The sequence below is a fragment of the Mugil cephalus genome, chromosome 17, assembly GCF_022458985.1.
Source record: "Mugil cephalus isolate CIBA_MC_2020 chromosome 17, CIBA_Mcephalus_1.1, whole genome shotgun sequence".
NCBI classification, from domain to species: domain Eukaryota; kingdom Metazoa; phylum Chordata; class Actinopteri; order Mugiliformes; family Mugilidae; genus Mugil; species Mugil cephalus.
In genome coordinates this window covers 2,737,398-2,756,674 of record NC_061786.1, presented here as the reverse complement: position 1 = coordinate 2,756,674, position 19,277 = coordinate 2,737,398, and the positions used below count along the sequence as shown (strand labels likewise).

The window sequence follows — 19,277 nt, the reverse complement described above, 5'->3', positions numbered from 1 at the left end:
AAAAAAAAATATTTTGGCCGCTACAACAAGTGAACCTGTCTGCTGCTACATTCAACCAGCATCCGAGTGCCATGTGTTCCCCTCTCCTCTCATTCTCTCCCTCTCTAGTTAAGGGACCCCTTTAGCTTTCTGACACATGCCCGCATGAACTTGCCAAGGACTCTCAGGCGGGCGTGAGTCATTCTTAGTTAAACAAGAACATTGCTGGCTCTTCACTTGGTAGGAGAAACAGTGAACCAGAATGTCCAAACATGGCTGCAAAAACCCATCCTTTGTGAAAATGACAGGGGCTTGTTTGTTGTGGAAGGAGAGCTGGTGGACAGGAAGCGTGGATTTAAATTGCCACAGCATGTGCCATTCGAACGGGTAAACACGGTGGTGGGTCATTACAATTAAAATCAGCTGAACATGAAATGAGTAGATGAAATGATTCTTGAGCAGAAAAAAAACTTCGTCCACTGTTCCATCTCGGACCAGGCAGTGAGCCTGGTCCGTTGTTCACCAAACAACAGACCAGGCTGTGTGTTTGTTACCAGGTTTCTACATTCATAACAGATAAAACTTCACTCCACTCCAGGCAATCTCGAATGCCATGGCAGCTGACTGAGCTTATAAGTACTTGTACACCGCACCTCATCATCTCATTTAGCATTGATTTAACCTTTTAGTGATAATACATTTAGTAAAATCAGATGATAACCGAACAACCAATATGTTTCAACCACTTTGATGTCTTTGACTATGACAAATGACAAAGTGGTCACATTTAAAATAAAAGAAATCAGCATCTAGTCAATATAAATTCTCAAAAGCTAAATGAGAAGAAATGGTAAACAGTGTTCTTCCAAGTTTTCTCCAAATTTGACTATTGGTATTGGTTGGTGACAGAGGGGGCCAGTGGAGTTCCTTTCAACAACTATCTTGGGCCTCATCTCCATGTGCAAATGAGCAAAGCTTTGGGGATTTCTGGCTTTGCATGCCATAATGCTGCAGAGACTGAGCGCCTCACAAAGCCTGACTGCAGCAAATTCCAATGAGACCCAATCTACTCTCCCTGACTCACTTTCCCCCAGTCAGACCAGGCCACTGTTTGAGGGCAGTGAGCAGCACAAGGGGCATGTCATCAAGACATTTAAACTGAGGACAATGGCTGAACAGACACAAGGGATGTAAAGTTGATAGTCCCATGACAATGTCACACCAATTCCAACTAAAATGATTGACCAGGAGCCACACACACCAGATTTCACTCACGTCCTGGACACCGTCCATTCATTACTGCTGTTCACCTAACACACAGAGCTAATGAAATGGTGGTGCATTCATAATACGAGCAACAAAAGCTACAACTTGGTCAGCGACATTCCTGGTTTGCTGGTCACTGAAACCTGTCACATCATTGACAGTATAGACCCATCAGACATACCCACCTTCCTAATGTGGTGTAGGTCTCCCTTGTGCCTCCAAAACAGTCCTATGGGTTGAGGAAGGGGCCTCTGTGGATCATCAGTTTGAGATCTAGCGAATTTGGAGGCCAGGTCAACACCTTGTGCTGCTCTTCATGTTTTCTGAACAGTTATGGGGTGGAGGTGACTGATCTTCTCTAGGTGGGTGTTACATGTCTAAGTAACATTCACATGAATACCAGGTCCAAAAGTTTCCCAGCAGAACACTGAAGTGTCACAAGATGGTCAGCGTAATTTACTCCTGTCAGTGGTTTTAATACTGTGGCTGACCGGTGTATATACCATGGGAACGAGTAGAGCAAACACATATTATCTCATGTGTCAGTGGTGTGATTAAAAGGTTGAGGCCAGCTCAATTTTCATGTCATGCTTCTCACCAGATGTTAACTTGTCGCTTTAATTGAAGATGTAGTCCCACAGGCAGCCCCACACTCAACAACTGCATAACCCCAGTTACTTTTTTATTTCCTTTTACCGATCATTCACAGTTGAATTCTTTCTCTTCTTCTTTAACCCATCCATTCATTCACACAGCAGTGTGTACGCTTGGAGCAGTGAACCGCCACATGTGCACTGGGAATGGTTTAGGGGTTAGACCCTCACTCAGTGCAACTCAGCCATGGACAAAGAACGACGTGAACTTGTGACCTAACAGTCCTTAACCACTAGTTTACTGTTCCCCTGAAGTGGAAGCCAACTGAATGACCCCATGCATGTAAGGCCAACGCTCTAATGACAGAACAACAAAAAACGTGAGTACATTAACACATGTAGTATGTGTATAGTACATCTACACATAATGTGTCAAAATGTTAAGCACGCTACACTTACAACACCATCTTGAAATCTTCTTGGAATTCATGACATTATGCAGACAGTCAACAGAGATGTAAGGCTTTCCATACCAAGTCCTGTTTGAGTTGTTTAATTAAGTAAAACAACCAGTTTGGATTTGATGTTCATAAAATACTGCTAATTTACAAACATCCATTTCCCCAAGTCCGGCAAATCCCCGGAAAGAAATACAGCAGTTTCATTACAGAGAGAGGACGTAATTTACTACCTCATACAGTCCGTGGAGAAAACAGCTGAAAAATAAATGCAGGCCAGTAACAACCAAAGAATCTGGGAAAAAAGCTCCCATGTTTCTTGGCACAAAGCCCATGTGCGGTAGTACTTCTGAACTATGACTTTTTGTTTTATACAAAACGGGCCCAGATGATTTCAAGAAGAAACTCAAAAACAAAGTCAGTTTACTACCTTCCCAAAGATGGGCATACGATGATTTCATTGTTAGAGCCACGTATGCATATGTAACCGACTCATGTCCTTAAAAATACTCTTCTCGTTATTCAGCTGGACTTTAAACTCTAATAGCAACAAAGACAAGTGAAAGGGCATTAACAAATGACTTAATAACACAGAATATGTAACATAACACAAGGGAAAGTGAATGAAATCTGGGGTCCAGTAAGAACGCAGCTGGAAAATGGATCATTACAGTTTAAACTTGTGTTCAAAAAGTGCACAGCTGCTTAGCTCCTCATCATTTTCCATGCTAACATTTCTCTACAGTCTCTCTGATAAAGGACGCTTTAATTTGACTGCACAGTTTAATTTGATCAGTAAACGCACCACAAACTGCAAGGGCACAGCTCTGCATGAGACCTTTTGAGACTGTTCACAAACAGCGCCAGCGTGAGCTCGACTAGAGGAGTTTCCCTTGTGTAGATAAAAAGTCATGTGTTGAACACTTCAGCAGAGGGAGGGAAGGCCGGCTCGGAACATGAATTCACGTCCTGACATGACAGTCAAAGCAAGGGGAAAGCAACAAGTGGGTGCAGCATCAAAGCTCATCGGCATGAAAGCTTCTGGAAAACCATAGCCCTCAAATCCAACAGAAAACTTAAACAATCCTTTCATTGGTGTGGTAAAGGCTGCACTTTTATCTTTCCTCTGGGGGGGAGGTCTGGGCAGGGTGTACCATGCCCTCCCTCCAAGGCTGTGGACTGACCACATATGGCAGACTAATTCAGAGTCTGCTGCTGTGGTACTGCCTGGTTGAGTTGCCCCTTTGTCTTCCTGCTTACACGCTGAATGAAGCTATTTATAGGTCCTTGCATTGTGGACTGAATGCACAACAAGATTTCAGTAATCATGTAAAGACAAAGGGTGCCACATAATTTGAAAGCCCGGACAGATGAGTATCTATCTCAGCTCTGAGAGATTGTGGCCATGAACATCAAAAAAGAAATTGTTTAGTTGGGTGACTGCAGGAGACTGGTCCTGACAACCAGGACACGTTCACAAGTGCTTGTCAAGTAAGAAGAATTTCCTTCCTTTCATCTCAGGAGGAGCTAAAACAATGGTGTCTAACGTAGGCAACAAAAGCACAACAATATGCCTTCCGACTCCAGAGGAGAACACTACTTTGCAAATTCGTCTAAGTTAAGATGATGTGGTGTAAAAATGAGCAGAAACAAAATATCAAGCCTACTGGTCAAATCTGACTTTGGAAAGTTTCCCACGAATCTTTTCCCAAAACGGTATAGCACATCCAGCGGAATATGCCGGGCTAAACTGTGGTCCTGATTAAATCTCACTTGCAGTGTAATTGCCTTTCAAAAGAGTCATTAATCTGCACACAGGAAATGTTACTGCTTGTTAGTGGGAAGACCTCTCTGGTGCCTGCAGTAGACTTTGCCAGCTGTGTGACCCTAAAAACCCTCTTCATTAACCTCTACAGCCCACAGCTGAACTCACCGGCAGGTGTCATAACTTTGTGAAGCCTTCCTCAGATATTTGAATAACCTCTGCTCCACCGTAGGAGGACTACCGCGAGGCTTTGCATCAATTAAAACTTCAGACAGTGACTGCAAATCCGGAACGTTTTGGCATTGTTGTTAATTAACAATCAACACAACGTTGTCCACCACCGCAACTACACTTTTAGCGGCTTCAAATGTGGAGAAATGCAAAGGCCTCCTCTACATGCTTGGAGCGTTCATTACATTCCCGTCCCGTGTGCCTCTATGAGGGCTGGTCCCCGTTAGATTTGAGGAAAGGGCTACTTACAGAATGGTGGTCTGAGGGGAGACTGCTGGCACGGTCTCCAGGTTCAGATGCATACATCTCACGGTGGTTCGGAAGCACAGACAGCGACTGGGACAACAGAGCAAAAACTGTGGTCCGTTGGCGAGCAATAACACGGCCACCGCGAGAAGGCACGGAGAAAAGAGCTGGCCAGCCCGCATCGCCATTGCTAGCAGTGAGCCGAGCCGAGCAGAGCCGAGCAGAGCCGAGCACAGACCGCCAGCTGCCCCGCGCACACACTGGAGGGGCGCAGGGAAACACACACAGAGACACACACACACAGACAGGCGGAGGGACGGAGGGAGACAAGAGTCCAAAGTCCAATGAAAGTAAAATAAATAAAAAGAAATCACGGCTGTTCAACTTAAATTCATTTTGACGACAGAAAGCCGGAGAGGACAACTCACGACATTTCACCGCTCCTACACAAAAGCCATTAGAAATAGTTCATTTGAAAAATTGCGCCCCTCCCCGTCCAGGGGAGAAAAAATACAAGTGTGTGGCCACATTAGTAGTTCCCCATGAAACCAGAATTTATTACAGCGGTAACAAATTAACGGCATAAAAATCCCGAAGCTTCCCGGAGCACATGTTGGAATTTGATTCATTGTTGAGGACTTTTTAAAACTCTATTTCAATCAATCCGAAAGGCATTTTAAAAAGGCAGCTGGAAGAAGTCAGTCAATCAATAAATCAATCAGCTTTATTTGTACAGCACATTTTGTACACAATGCAGCACAACAGTGCTGAGATCATGATATATTGTCCCTGTGTCTCTTGTGCTTTAGTTGCGGAGGAAACTCGGTTTGCAAAATGTTAATGTTAAAGACTCTGATTGCTGTAGGAACAAAGGACCACTGGAGGCATTACTACTTGCTATATGACAGTTTTGCCAAAACCCTCCTCTCACCCACCTGCCCCCACATTGCAGGTTGGACCTAGCATAATTTATTGATTCTTAAGAAACCTGGTTCAGACCCCAGCAATTTCAACAACTTCCATTCTATTCCCAACTTGCCATTCCTCTCAATAATCCTGGAAAAAACTGTTGCATCTCAACTTCACTCTCATCTCTCCAACAATAATCTTTATGAACAGTTCCAGCCCAATTTCTGTCCCAATCAAAGCACTAAAGGAGCCTAACCAGCTATCTCCTCCTGGCAGCAGACTCTGGACTCTTATCTATTCTCATCATCCTTGAACTGACTGCAGCTTTTGATACCGTCTCCCACTCCATCCTTCGCTATAGACTGGCATCCACTGAATCATATCGCACACCTCTGGACTGGTTCTGCTCACATCTCACTGGCCAAACTTAATTCATTCAATTAAAAAGTTTTGCATCCCAGCCATCTCCCATCTCCTCTGGTGTGTCCTTGGCCCAGTCCTCTTTATCATCTACTTCCTCCCCTTTGGTCACATTTTCCATGAATACAATATTCACTTTCATTGCTTTGCGGATGACACCCAGCTCTACCTTTCTTCTTAATGCTTTAGATGTATGTATTATGTATTTTAAACCCTGTCTTATTTTGTATGTCATTCTTGGGTGTTTTGCCTATAAATAAAATGTATTATTATTATTATTATTATTATTATTATTATTATTATTATTATTATTATTATTATTATTATAAGACCTTTACCCCCATGCAGTATACCACCTCAACCAGCATCATGGAGTCCAGCTAAGCCAAGCTGAGATAGAAAACTAAGGTCCTTAATTAAAACTATCCAAATAGGCCTACCAAAATCTTATTTAAGTAAAAGTTACTAAGAACAAAAAGTGCTGCAACTACTTTACTTGCCAAATGTTATCATATTCACCTGTTATTGAGTCATGTTGTAGCCGGCTGAGGCACCAATCAACCACTCAGCAACATATACTGTATGTTTGATTTGTTTAGATCTTTATTTAGTCTGTAGAAATATATACGCCACATACGGATAACTAAGGTCCAACTGCCACACAAATATAGTGTTTGGTTTTAGGTTTTAAAGTTTAAAAACTTACCAATAACGTTTTAGTTTTGCCCCAAAGGCACTTAATATTTTTCCATCTATGGCACTTGTAGTGGGTAGTAATGCCAAGTTTCTTTATGTAATTTGTCTAGTTAACATTTAGTTTTGTTTTGAGACACCAGATTAAAATAAAATTCACCTACTATCCTCCAGAAGAGGTCATGGCAACTCTAATTTTGCAATAGCTCTGAAAGGACAAGTTAATCAGATTAATTATGGAGGGTCAATCAGAGAGGAGCGCGGGAATAACCCAGACGTTCCACAGTTATCCACGTCATTAGTTCAAACTAGACAAACAAATAGTCCAAAAAAGCAACAACATTTACATGAGGTCACAGTCAATCTTTACCTACACCACAGTTATTAAGCTACAGCGCTGTCTTGTTGGGTTTTTGAAAGAGTTTGGGTTTGCTGACATCTGCTGGACAAAGTAGTGATTACGCAACACTGCAACACAAAGTAGAAGCTGAACTGTTCAGCCCTCATACTGTTATATGTGTCTGTCAAGCACTATCATTTAGCATCTCTACAACTGTCCTACACCACAGAGCTCCTCTACAGAAGCCTACATGTATGGCATATTATTAGACTGTGAGTTTATTTCCAATACAAGCCACCACTGTCTGCAGATCACCCATCATACATACATTCAGCCTCCGGATTGGTCTCCAACTGGAACTCCACTTGGTCTCATCCTGCATCCTTTGTTCTGACTGTTGTATTGTGTTGATCAGAGGCCACTGTGTCTATGGTTTCTGGCACACTACTGTGTCGTTGTTAGCATTTCCTCCACTAACAATTCTATCATATTTCTATTGTTAGCATTTCCATTACCTCACAGATTGGAAGCTCAGACTACCCATAGAAGCTTCATTTCAGTGCATTCAGATTTTTATTTTAGGGGCTTCAGTTCAAATCCAACTCCATCAGTTTGTATTGACTTATGTAGACTCTGTTATGTCTACAATATGTCAGATAAACTGTGAGTTATTATTGCTTCCCAAAGCCCTGTGGTTTATCTTCCCATGTCCTGTGTTGAAAATGCAAGAACAAGAGAAGACATAGACCTGTGAGTTGCAGTCTGTGAATATTTAAAGTTCTTTTCAGGTTGATAAATCAGACGTTCTGCATCAAAAGTTAGCTGTATGTTCGTGGTTGGGTCATCACATGTAGCCATTAGTCTGTAGCTAATGTAAAATGATGACCTTGGTTCTAGTAAGTCACCATTTAGATACCAGAAATATATGAAATCTTGTAATTCTCCAGTAGTTAAATTCCACAGATCAATCATACGTTGTTTGCTTCCCAAGTTTCTTGTCTCTAATAAAGTCAAACATTGAATGTATAACCCAATGCTAAAATGATTCCAAGTATTAAAATTTAGAAGTCAGGGGAAAAATGCATTTTAAAATATTCTGCAGACCAAGGTGGTATCTTTAGGATGCCTTGTTTTGTCCAGTCAGCAGTTTAAATGAATACAAATCCTCACAATGCGAGTCTGAAGGAAATATTTTATTATCAAAAGAAATTAATTCACTGACAATTCATTTTAGCTGTAACTGATCTAAACAAACATCTGCTTTTGTTGCATAGTAAGAAATGTAACTGACAGACTAATGACACTTTTTAAAATTTCCTAACTGATCATAATTACTAGCTACTGTCAATATGTAAAAGGCCCTCACTTAAATATCCCAGCGTCTACTTGTTGTGGAAATATGAGGGTGGTGGAAATGATACAGAAGACTCAGATGACTTGTAGTGAAATAAGGTTTATTGATCAGGGGAAACGGTAACAGCTGTTCATGTGTTCAGAGCCAGAACCATTCTGACCAGCCATATCATGCCAGGAAGAATATATAAGATGAGATTTAGAGGTCAACCACTGGTTATCACCATCTGTGGTGACAGTCTATCCAGCCAACTTTGTAGACCCTGTTTTGTCTATGGAAGGAATACAACAATGTCTAGGCCAAAGAGACATGTTTAACATACTATAATAATTAAGTTTTTCCTTCACACTACTTTCTTTAAATATCTTAAATGAGCCTGTAAAATTCTTTGTAGCCAAATCGCCTCATCACTCACGGAGCTGTGTTCTCCTCAGTCTCCCGTGTTCATCCATGGCCATTAAAAGCTTGAAATTACTCAGAAAAATTATAAACACTCAGATATAGTGAAGATTACACTAGTCTTCCTGTGTTTAGCATTATTATTATAGCATTAGCGCGCTAGCCATAATAACTTAATAGAAACCAAGGCAAAGTTACGTGTCAACTAAATTTGACTATCTATATAAACATTAATTACATGCAGACGAGTTTCACAGTAACTTACATATGACGGTAGCTGCTATTTTTCTAAGGCTTTAGTATAGATAACTGGCTAGCATAAAGCTTGGTTAACTTCAAACTAAATTCAATACATTCGTGATGGTATGACTTTATTTTTCCTATATGAAATTTTAACAATGGTCAAAGATATTGACAATTACCTCACATAATTGGGAGAAATCAGTTGAAGAGTTCTTCCTTTTTATCTTGTCACAACTTTCGAGTTTCCCCCGTTTTCCCGATCCTGTGCTGGAGCCTTAGGCTGAGCTCTGTGGCATATTTTAATTTTTAATCTAATTTTATTTTGTTATTGCCACTTTTCTATGGGTGAATATTGGCTAGATGTATCCAACATGGCGCCAGACCAGCTCAGAAGCAATCAGCACAGCGGGAAAACAGAGGAAATAAACTCGTTATCACGAGAAAACGGGGAAAAAAATATGTAAACCCGTGGCCCAGGGCTTCCGTAGATCCCGGCTAGTGGCTACAAGGCTAATGAAATAGTACGTTTTTAACTTTGTTATGTTCAGCAAAATATTAAGTAAGTGAAACTTGCTATCAAAGTCTCGCCATTTCAGACGGTCCAATCCTTTTGTTTTTATTAGATGAGATAATTCTTTAATTTATCCCACAGGTCCCACAACTGTTGCACAATAAAAATTCAGTTTGGAGCTATTAACCGTCCTACTCTGATTCTGGCGACCTACAACATGGCAGGATGACATGTTAATGTTAATAACTCGATAACGGTGCCCCATATTCTGCTCTGAGGTCACATTGCCGTGACTAGGCCGCTACGACCGCCGGTTGCTACGGCCGCCGGTTGCTATGGAGAGCATTTATGTTCGAAAGTGCATTTTACGTTCATATGCGTTTAAAAAACAATTTCTAAATCAGTCTGGAACTAAGTTCAACTTTGAAAATGGAAAAGCCAACCAGCTACCTTTTTGTAATGGTGAGAATATTTATATTATTTTAATTTTTTATTACGGCCTGTTATACCAGGTGGAGCGGCTGGCCGGCTAGCAGTGTTATGATACGTTTTATTAGTTTATTTCCAATTTATTTATTTATTTATTTATTTATTTATAGCAGCTACTGCTCCACAGCTTCCAACAACTGACTTTGATGCAATGTCAAGTTGCCATCAGCAAAATATAGTATAAGTACAAAGCGTTTTACTAATCATGTGAATCTGAAATATATATGCAGTAACAACAACGTCCTTAATTGAGTTCTGCTTTAATTTCTCATTTTTCTCAATATGAAGCCAACATTCATGGCTTCATTTAGTAACATCAGTAAGTTCAGAAGGCTGATAAGAAATGTATAAAATGCTTAGTTATGACAGAATAAACAGTAGTTGTACAGAATCCCATCCTGAATTGCATCTAAATTATTGCAGATGTGCGAGAAAAGCAATGAACCCCAAGACCACCACTACTCTGACAGCGAGAGCCAGATGGGGCCTGGGACCACCAAGGTAAATCAGCTGCCTTCTGCTGACTGTCATACAGACAGTGAAAGTATATGCCCATTTAGACTTGCTATGTACTTCTGCATATATCTGCATCTGCAAATTACACTTCCAATATATTTGAAGTGTTATTTGCAGATGCAGAATTCTTTTCACTATAGCAGCAAATAACCAGAAATATACAGGTATTCTATAGTCACAGCCACATGTGGGGTAGAAGTGCTATGTTATGTTTTTGATGTTGGGACAATCATGGCATAACAACTTGCAGAGTGTTTTATAGTGAATTAATGCTACAGGCCAGTAAATGGCCAGAAGAGTGTAGACAACTACAAATACTGGAGGTGGACCAGGGGCAGCTTTCATTTTACAGATCAGACTGTATGCTGCTCCCATGTATGTGTTGTGCTGCATTCAGACTGTAGGATGTGATTCTTCCTGTAATTCTCCATGTGGTCCGGTGTTCCTCTGCTGGAAGCAGCGGTCACATCTGTCAGTGGAGGATGACCCGCTGACTGTTTGTCCTCCTGCAGGTCTTCATACGCCACAGGAACAATGACGTATTTTTCTGCTGACGTTGAGTTGTGTTCCACTTCGGTCTTTGCCATGTGCTGGGTAATCAGTAAGTTTGATGTGTCGGTGGCGTCCGGTTAGAGTCGTTGTGTGATGAGGTACATGGATTGAAGAAGCGTGAAAGTGTGGAGTGGTGGAGTCTAATGTTGTTTGTCCTTGTTGTTTGTTGTGAGTCGGGGCTTAAAAAAAAAAAAAAAATTTAATTTTATGATAAATCAGATTAGTGTTTAACAGTGTTTGGAAGGTTGCTTTAAAATGTCATAGGTTTCAGATAACCTATTTCCTTCTTAAAAATGTACTGTCTGTGTTTTAAATTCTTCACTTCTGTGCAGGAATGTAATTTAAGACATTCGATTATTTTTCCATGTAAACCTCACAAGAGTAACACTGATTACTGAAGAACATTTGTTAAAAGTTCTTCAGTATAACTTTACCACTGGATGGAGATGAAACAAATCAATGAATGCATATCAAACCTAATTAGTTTGCCTTGTGGACAATCCCAAAGAAATGCTACTGAAGTAAATTACATCTTGAACACAAATAGTCTCATGGAAGGTGCTTTATTTGATACGTTTTCATTACTTGAATAATCTGTTTTCATTTTAGATTACTGTAGATTACTCCTTGGTTGACTTTTCACTAAATACTTACTGCAGCATTGCTTTATTCAAACATTTTCTCATTATCACTTATTTTACCATGAAATCTATGAATAAAATAACTTGTATTTTATACCTGTACAAGGTATCCTCAGCGGAATATAACAGTGTTCAGCTTTTATAGTCAGAAATAAAATAACGACAGTAACAAGAAGTTGATTGGAAAAGGAGATTTGGACAGTCAGCTTGTTCAGGGAGGGCAGTTCACACTTAAAACAGTCTACCAACACTACTAACACGCTTTTAAAACTAGCTTTAAATAGTGGTTAAGATGTTTTCTGTGTTCTCGTGAAGTGTTTTATTATATGTTTAGTATTGCTGTTTCTGTTTAAATGTGTCGTGTTTGTTTTTAGTGGGTGTCATTTCACCTGCTCAGAGACTGCACTGTAAAATTAGTCCACAGATTGGCACATTTACAGAAGTGTTTATTAATCTTTACTGTCCCTGTCATTTTAAACTTGCAAAAGTACAGAAAGCACATTATGCCAGTGTACACTATATAGTTATTATTAATTAACTCAGTTTCATTTGATACTTAGATAAACAGCAGAAGCCAGTTTGGCTGAAATTCAGTGTAGACAGGAAACCAGTGATCCAGAGATGTTACAGCAGCAGTCTGGCTGCACTCTACCTGAATCATCTGAATGGGGTCCTTTACTTTTTGCCTGTTCATCTTTCTCACAGATATGGGTCGAGCAGGGGAGCAGCTCTGAATCCACTTGGGATCCTGTGTGGAGCCCCTGCCCCACCCCCAGCCCCAGCCCCAGCCCCCAGCCCTCCAGCTCTGGCCGGCATGCCAAGCAGGTGAGTGTTGGTTTTCACTGTCTTTTAATTTTTCTGAATTGGAACTGTTCTGTCCCAGCACGGTGCGTCTACGCATGTATCTCACACTTCATCAGTAGTCCTTTACATCCAACCTGATCATCTCTCTCACAGAGACACAGAGAGCTCGAGGAGCCTCCACAGAAAAGACCCTGTGTGAGCGCTTCTGTACCGACAGAGCAGAGCCTCAGCCCCCATCTGTCCGTGTCTGGCCTGCAGACTAAGCGGGTGAGTGATCCCAATGTATGAGTCTTGGTTTTCACCATTCTTTTGTTTTACTATTGGACATAACTATTCTGTCCCCCTCTCATGTTTCCTACACTGCTCCATCAGTAGTCCTCTATAGTCAACCTGTTCTTCTCTCTCACAGAGACGTAGGCACAAGAAACGCCGACAGAGGGACCTGGAGGAACCTCTGCAGAAAAGACACAGAGAGCGGAGCCCCAGCCCCCAGTCCTCCACCTCTGGCCGCCAGAATAAGCGGGTGAGTGATCACAACGTATGAGTCTTGGTTTTCCATGTTTTTGTTTTACTATTAGACATAACCATTCTGTCCCTGCTCTGTGGTCCCTACACATGTGTCCCACACTGCTCCATCAGTAGTCCTCTATATTCAACCTGTTCTTCTCTCTCACAGAGACGTAGGCACAAGAAACGCCGTCACAGGGACCTGGAGGAGCCTCCGCGGAAAAGACACAGAGAGCGGAGCCCCAGCCCCCAGTCCTCCACCTCTGGCCGCCAGACTAAGCAGGTGAGTGATCACAACGTACGAGTCTTGGTTTTCACCATGTTTTCACCAGGTCCCTACACACGTGTCCCACTCTGCTCCATCAGTGTTCCTCTATATTCAACCTGTTCATCTCTCTCACAGAGACCCAGAGAGCGGAGCCCCAGCCCCCAACCCTCCACCTCTGGCCTGCATACCAAGTGGATGGCAGTGAGTAATCCAGATATATAAGTCTTGGTTTTCATCATCTTTTTGTTTTTCTATTGGGTAGAAGTGTTCTGTCCCAGCTCTGTGGTCCCTACACATATATCCTGTTTATTTTTCTCACAGGGATGGTGGGAGCAGGAGGACGCATCCAGTGACCCCGATGACCCTCCAGAGAAGAGCGCACCTGTCCCCACAGTGTGGAAGCTCAGCCCCGAGCCCTCTGAACAGGTGAGTAACGCTGGTATTCACCATCATTTCATTTTCCTGTTGGGAAGAACTGTTCTATCCCAGCTCTATGGTCCCTACACATGTGTCCCACAGTATCAATTTAGAGGGTGTAGCTTAACCAGTCTGGAACTTCTTTCTCCTCCTCTCTCCGTGTGTCAAAAAGGAGATGGATCCTGTTGCCCTCCAGTTCTGTGCAGGCCTCCGGTCGATGTTTCTGATGCATCGGTGGACGTATTGATCCTCCTGCAGGAAACAGGCCAGATGCTGAGCTCCACAGCTGGAGCTGCTGTCAGAGAACCACACACACACACACACACACACACACACACACACATATACTGACTCTTTGGGAATGCGCACACACACTATGCTATCTTTATGAGGACATTCATTCATAGTATACTGCATTCTGTAGATCATTCCCCTGAATTTAAATTGTATAACTATATTCCCATCCCTGATCCTTAACTAATCTGACCTGAATCTAATTCTGCCATTCACCCAAAAACCAAACTCAATTTCATTAAAAAAAAACAAACAAACTGGTCCTCATGAAGATACTTGTACAGTTAGTTGTAGTTTAAACCATTCTTCCACTTTCTACTGTATTAGTTTTTATTTCTCTGCTTAAAAAAACAAAACAAAAAAAAACCACAAAAAAATCTCTGTACTTTATAATTCTCTTTTTGCTTTTTATTAGTTCTTAGTTATTTGTAAATCATTAACCCCTCATTCTCTCTCTCCTTAAAAACAAAAAGACCTAAAGAAAAACTTTTTTGTATTTCTTCTTTACCTCCTTAAAAAACACAAAAAAATCTCTGTAGTTTGTAGTGCTCTGTTTAGTTTTTGTTAGTTCTCCACTCACTCCCTAAAAAACACATGTTTTTCCTTCTTCCTCACCTCCTTAAAAAACAAAAAAGAAAAAAAATCTGTGTACTTTGTATTTCTCTTCATAGTTTTTAGTCTTATTTTGTAGGTTAGTTGTAAATCTTTATCTCTCCTTAAAAAAATAATCAAAAAAACAAAAAAAAATCTCTGTAATTTATAGTTCTCTTTCTTTATTTTTATTACTTCTTACTTTGTAGGTTAGTTGTAAATCTTTAACACCCCCTTCTCTCTCTTCTTAAAAAAAACAAAAATACAATAAAAATCTCCGTACTTTATAGTCCTCTTTCTACATTTTGTTAATTCTTTGTAACTTTGTTGTATTATTTTAACATTTCATTCTCACTCTACTTAGAAAAACACCAAAAATCTCTATAGTTTGTAGAACTCTTTTTAGTTTTTGTTAGTTCTTCACTCTCTCCTTTAAAAAGACAAAAAACACCTTTTTCCCGCAAATTCTTCTTCCTCACCTCCTTAAAAAACAAAATAGACAAAAAAATCTCTGTACATTATAGTTCACTTTCTATTTTTTCTCCTTAGTTTGTAGGTTAGTTGTTTGTCTTTAACACCTCATTCACACTCTCCTTAAAAAACAAACAAAAAATCCAAAAAACACCCTTTTTCTAACTATTTCTTTCTTAGTTCCTTATAAAAAAATAAACAAAAAAAAAATCTCTATACTTTATAATTTCTTTCTAGTTTTTGTTAGTTCTTTGTAAGTTCATTGTAAGTCTTTAACCCCTCCTTCTCTCTCTTCAAATTTAAAACACAATGCTATTAATCATACAGATGTTTATTAGAAAGGGACAATTGAAAACACAGAAAAATAAATGGCTTATTAATTATTCATTTAAAGAGGACATTTCAGTTAATTTATTTGGATTATTTAAAACTTTTCTAAAGTCAAAGATGTTCTGTCCAAACCAAATTTCAATCTGTTTTTAAAAGAGATAAGAGCTTTAAGAGGGTCTGCTGACAATGTTCTATTCAACTGTTTTTTCCTACAGTTCATCTGTTACTGAGATGATCAGAAAAGTTTTCTAATTATTCCCATGTTTTACCTATTTTACATTCAGTATACACCGGCATTACAACATTATGACCACCTGCCTATTATTGTCTCAACAACAGGATGTTGTTAGTGGGGTCTTTGGGTCCTATGGGTTGAGGGGAGGGGCCTCTGTGGATCATCCCAGACATACTTGATCAGTTTGACATGTAGTGATTAATTTCTCCTGTCAGTGGTCATAATGTTATGCCTGATTGGTGTATTGACTGATGAATTAGATAGAACTGACATGTTACAGTGACTCTAGCCACTAGAGGGCAGTAGTACACTGGCTTTAAGTGCTCTAAAATGATCCCCCCCCCCATGAGATCCCCAGTTCATTAGTTTGTTTCCCAGGTATGAAATTTTGTAAGTGTTGATTTGAAAACTGCTGCACATATGTGATTCAATTTTTAAGGCGTGAAGTTTTATTTTGACCCTCCTCAGTCCTTGTATCAACATCCGTTCTGAGTAATCTGATCTCAGTTGATCAGCTTTTAGTGCCTGTGCTCACTCTCCAAATGCGTCTGGAGTCAGCTCTTCACATCTGAGCTTAACGCATACTGGGGGTGTTCTCACCTGTACTTCAAGCTTCACTTGTGACTGGATTCTCCAGGACAGATGTTAATGCAAGGTCTGAAAGGGCCTTTGAACCTTTGACTGACGGATAGTACAGTGTCTTTAGAGGAGATCGTTGGCAGCGTTTCTTACAGCTCAGGTTTTAAACTCTGTAACTCTGATCCAGGAAGTGGGCATGTTTGCTGCCAGTGTATTAGTGGCTCTTTGCTGAAGTTCAGCCCAATCATCTGTTGTATTTCTGGTGTTAAGTGAGACTGACAGTCTGCTCCTCCAATGACTGACATGCAGTGGACACACTAATGTGATCTGCTGTGTGGCTGTCAGCAAGCAGTCACCATCCATCCTGTACCTACAGTCTTTCAATCTCACTCAATGCTGTAAATACAAAATGTTATTAAACTGTTCTTCAGCAAACAGTTGCCATTACATTTAGAGCCGATGTGTCCTGCTTACTTGATCCCAGTGTTTTTCTGGGACTTGGGGAACACTTCCAAAATAGACATAATTCTGAAGACCATAATTGCATATTGAAACATCTGAAAAGTGGGTGTTATAAAGTGATCTCTGCAAAATCTGTGCAGTATACGCCGATCAGCCACAACATTAAAACCATGACAGGAGAAGTTAATAACATTGATCGTCTTGTGACAATTGAATGTTCTGCTTAGAAACTTTTGGACCTGGTATTTATGTGAATGTTACTTAGACATGTAGCACCACCTAGACCAGACCAGGTACCCCCACCCCACAGTAGTGACACTCGTCAATGATAGCAGCCACCCCCCAGCAGGATGCAGCCTGACACAGACACACACAAAAACGGTTTAGGAACAACTCAAAAAACATGAAGAACAGCACAATGTGTTGACCTGGCCTCTAAATTCACTACATGTCAAACTGATCAAGTGTCTGTGGGATGATCCACAGAGGCCCCTCCCCTCAACCCATAGGACCCAGAGGTCCCCATTAACAATAGTAGGCAGGTGGTTTTAATGTTATGCCTGAACGGTGTAAGTGCAAATACACACCCACTAAAGTTTAAAAATGAAGTTTCTGTTTAAAGGTTTCATGTGCACAGCAGTTTTCAGATCACTATTTACAAGGTTTCTGGCCAGAGAAAGAAACTGATAAACCTCCAGAGATGTAACATCGTAGGGTAGAGTTTCTTCAAGGTGTTTCACTGCTCATCCAAGTAGTTTCTTCAGTTCTAAAAGACTGATGGGGAGTTGGAGTTTAAATAAGTTCATCTGTGGGTGTCACTCACATGAACCTCACGACTATTTAAACCCCAACTCCCCACCAGCCCTTCACAACTGAAGAAGATACTTGGATGAGTGGCAAAATATCTTAAGTCCAGTTGCTTGTATTTGCATTTAAATGTCCTAAAAAGCCCAAGCTTCAGTGTTTTGAAACATTTTTACAGGTTTAAATTGTGGCATGAAATCCATGAAACTGAAGTAGGAAACATACTTGAATGGAACATTGTCAGAGGGCTAGGGTTAAGGAGGGACAGACCCTCTTAAAGACATTTATTGTTTTCTCTTTCTTAGTTTGTATGTTAGTAGCATGTGTTTAATACCTTCTTTCTCTCTCCTTAACCTCCCCACAAAAGATGCACCAAAAACACCTTTCTTTTCTATTTCTTCCTCACCTCTTTAAAAACTCAAAAAAATATCTTTAGTTTGTATTTCTCTTTGTATGTTGGTTCTTAGTTTGTAGGTTGTTGTGTGTCTTTAACACCTCCTTCTCTCTCTATTATTAAATCACAAAATGCTTCTTTTTCCAACTATTTCTTCCTCACCTCCTTAAAAATCAGTATATATAGCCTCCAAACTAACATTTCTTTTTCTCCTAGGAACACTGTGGCCTCTCTCTGAAGAAGCAGAAAACTTTGGAGTGCACCTTGAAACGACCAGCAATACCATTATTAATGTTTTTCCCCTTCTAACTGTATAACTGACCATTTGTTTTTGTGATAAACATCCTTAACTTACACCAAAAGATGTGGCGTTATTTGAAATTCTCAGTCATGTGATCATTAGCATTTATGTTTTTGTTCAAAGTATTTGAGCTACGTGGTTACGATGGAACGAAGGTTAATACAAAGCTTTGAAGACATGAAATCGAAGGATATTGAACTTTGACACTAGCTGATCGGAGGATACAAAATATCAACAAATAGGTCTCTCATTGAAGTGATCCCTCTTCTGACCCAAGCACTAAAAGCTCCACCTATTTTTTTTATATACTATATTGATCCCTGAGGGGAAATTCTGTCCTGCTGTTTGACCCGTAAGTTTGTTCACACACAGTAACATGTACAGTTGGAGCAGTGGGCTGCAGCTCCTCTGGTGGGTGCGTCCGGGGAGCATATTGGGGTTCGATGCTCGCTCAGGGCACCACAGCCATGGACAGGACGGAAGGCAAACCTGTGATCCTTCGAACCCCAAGCTGTACCTCTCACCACTGCTCCACAGCCCCCTTACTTCAAAGAGTGCCTATAGAGGGTTAAACGGGCGTCATATGTTAAAGAAGGAGTGGTTTTCATTTTTAATGAAACCTGTTTGGTCATCAGATACAATTGAAGGTAAAACCGCTCTCAGACAAGAATTTTATTTCACAACATTTAAAAGTGAGGTGGGGAAACATGCGTTTCTTTTTTGGGTATAAGGGATATAACCACCTGTCACACTGTTACAGGGAGAGACCCATTAAAAAATGACTCTTCAAACACAGAGCAAAATGTGCGTAAGCTGGTTGTCAAACTTCATAAAACATTCATATAGAAACTCATGGGGTCCTGGAGATTTTCCATTTTGCATAGAGTTAATTGCGTGTGAAAGCTCCTCTTTAGTCAATGTTTTTCTCAGTCGTGGGCATAAATAATTTTCCAAGAAAAGGTTGAAACAGAGTTTTTACCCAAAGATTCTGAAGTGTACAGCTGCAATAGTAACTGGACTATAATCCTGAAGAGCTGAAGCTGAAGAGCAAGATGTTTCCCATTTTTTGAATAAATCATCAGAAGGGGTGAGAGCTGACGTTGTGTCCAGATTTAAGATGTCATTTGTTATTTGTTGAAGTTTTGCAAAGTGACATTTTCTAAGTTGGCATATAGGAAATGATTTGCCCCTAAAACACACACACACACACACATA

General features: G+C 40.4%; 1 protein-coding gene and 2 long non-coding RNA genes across 4 annotated transcripts in view; 2 read left to right on the top strand and 1 right to left on the bottom strand.

Annotated features, from left to right (window-relative positions):
• Nucleotides 1-5,005, bottom strand: part of LOC125023443 (peroxidasin) — a 39,022-nt gene extending 34,017 nt beyond the window's left edge. Inside the window, exons 1-2 of one of the 2 annotated variants that reach the window (XM_047610719.1) lie at nt 4,967-4,979; nt 4,542-4,798 (exon numbers count right to left, since the gene is read on the bottom strand). In XM_047610719.1, the coding sequence (XP_047466675.1) occupies nt 4,542-4,726 (185 nt within the window). In that variant the 5' untranslated portion in view covers nt 4,727-4,798; nt 4,967-4,979. Of the gene's footprint in view, nt 1-4,541 lie in introns of both variants that reach the window. The other variant, XM_047610720.1, reaches the window with a different exon arrangement.
• A 4,734-nt stretch (nt 5,006-9,739) lies between these two features.
• On the top strand, nt 9,740-11,083 carry LOC125023303. The gene is made up of 3 exons (XR_007114575.1): nt 9,740-9,869; nt 10,320-10,397; nt 10,925-11,083. It is a non-coding gene; the product is annotated as an uncharacterized LOC125023303 (long non-coding RNA).
• A 2,236-nt stretch (nt 11,084-13,319) lies between these two features.
• On the top strand, nt 13,320-13,905 carry LOC125023296. Its single transcript, XR_007114574.1, has 3 exons — nt 13,320-13,385; nt 13,506-13,610; nt 13,774-13,905. It is a non-coding gene; the product is annotated as an uncharacterized LOC125023296 (long non-coding RNA).
• Nucleotides 13,906-19,277: the final 5,372 nt, after the last annotated feature.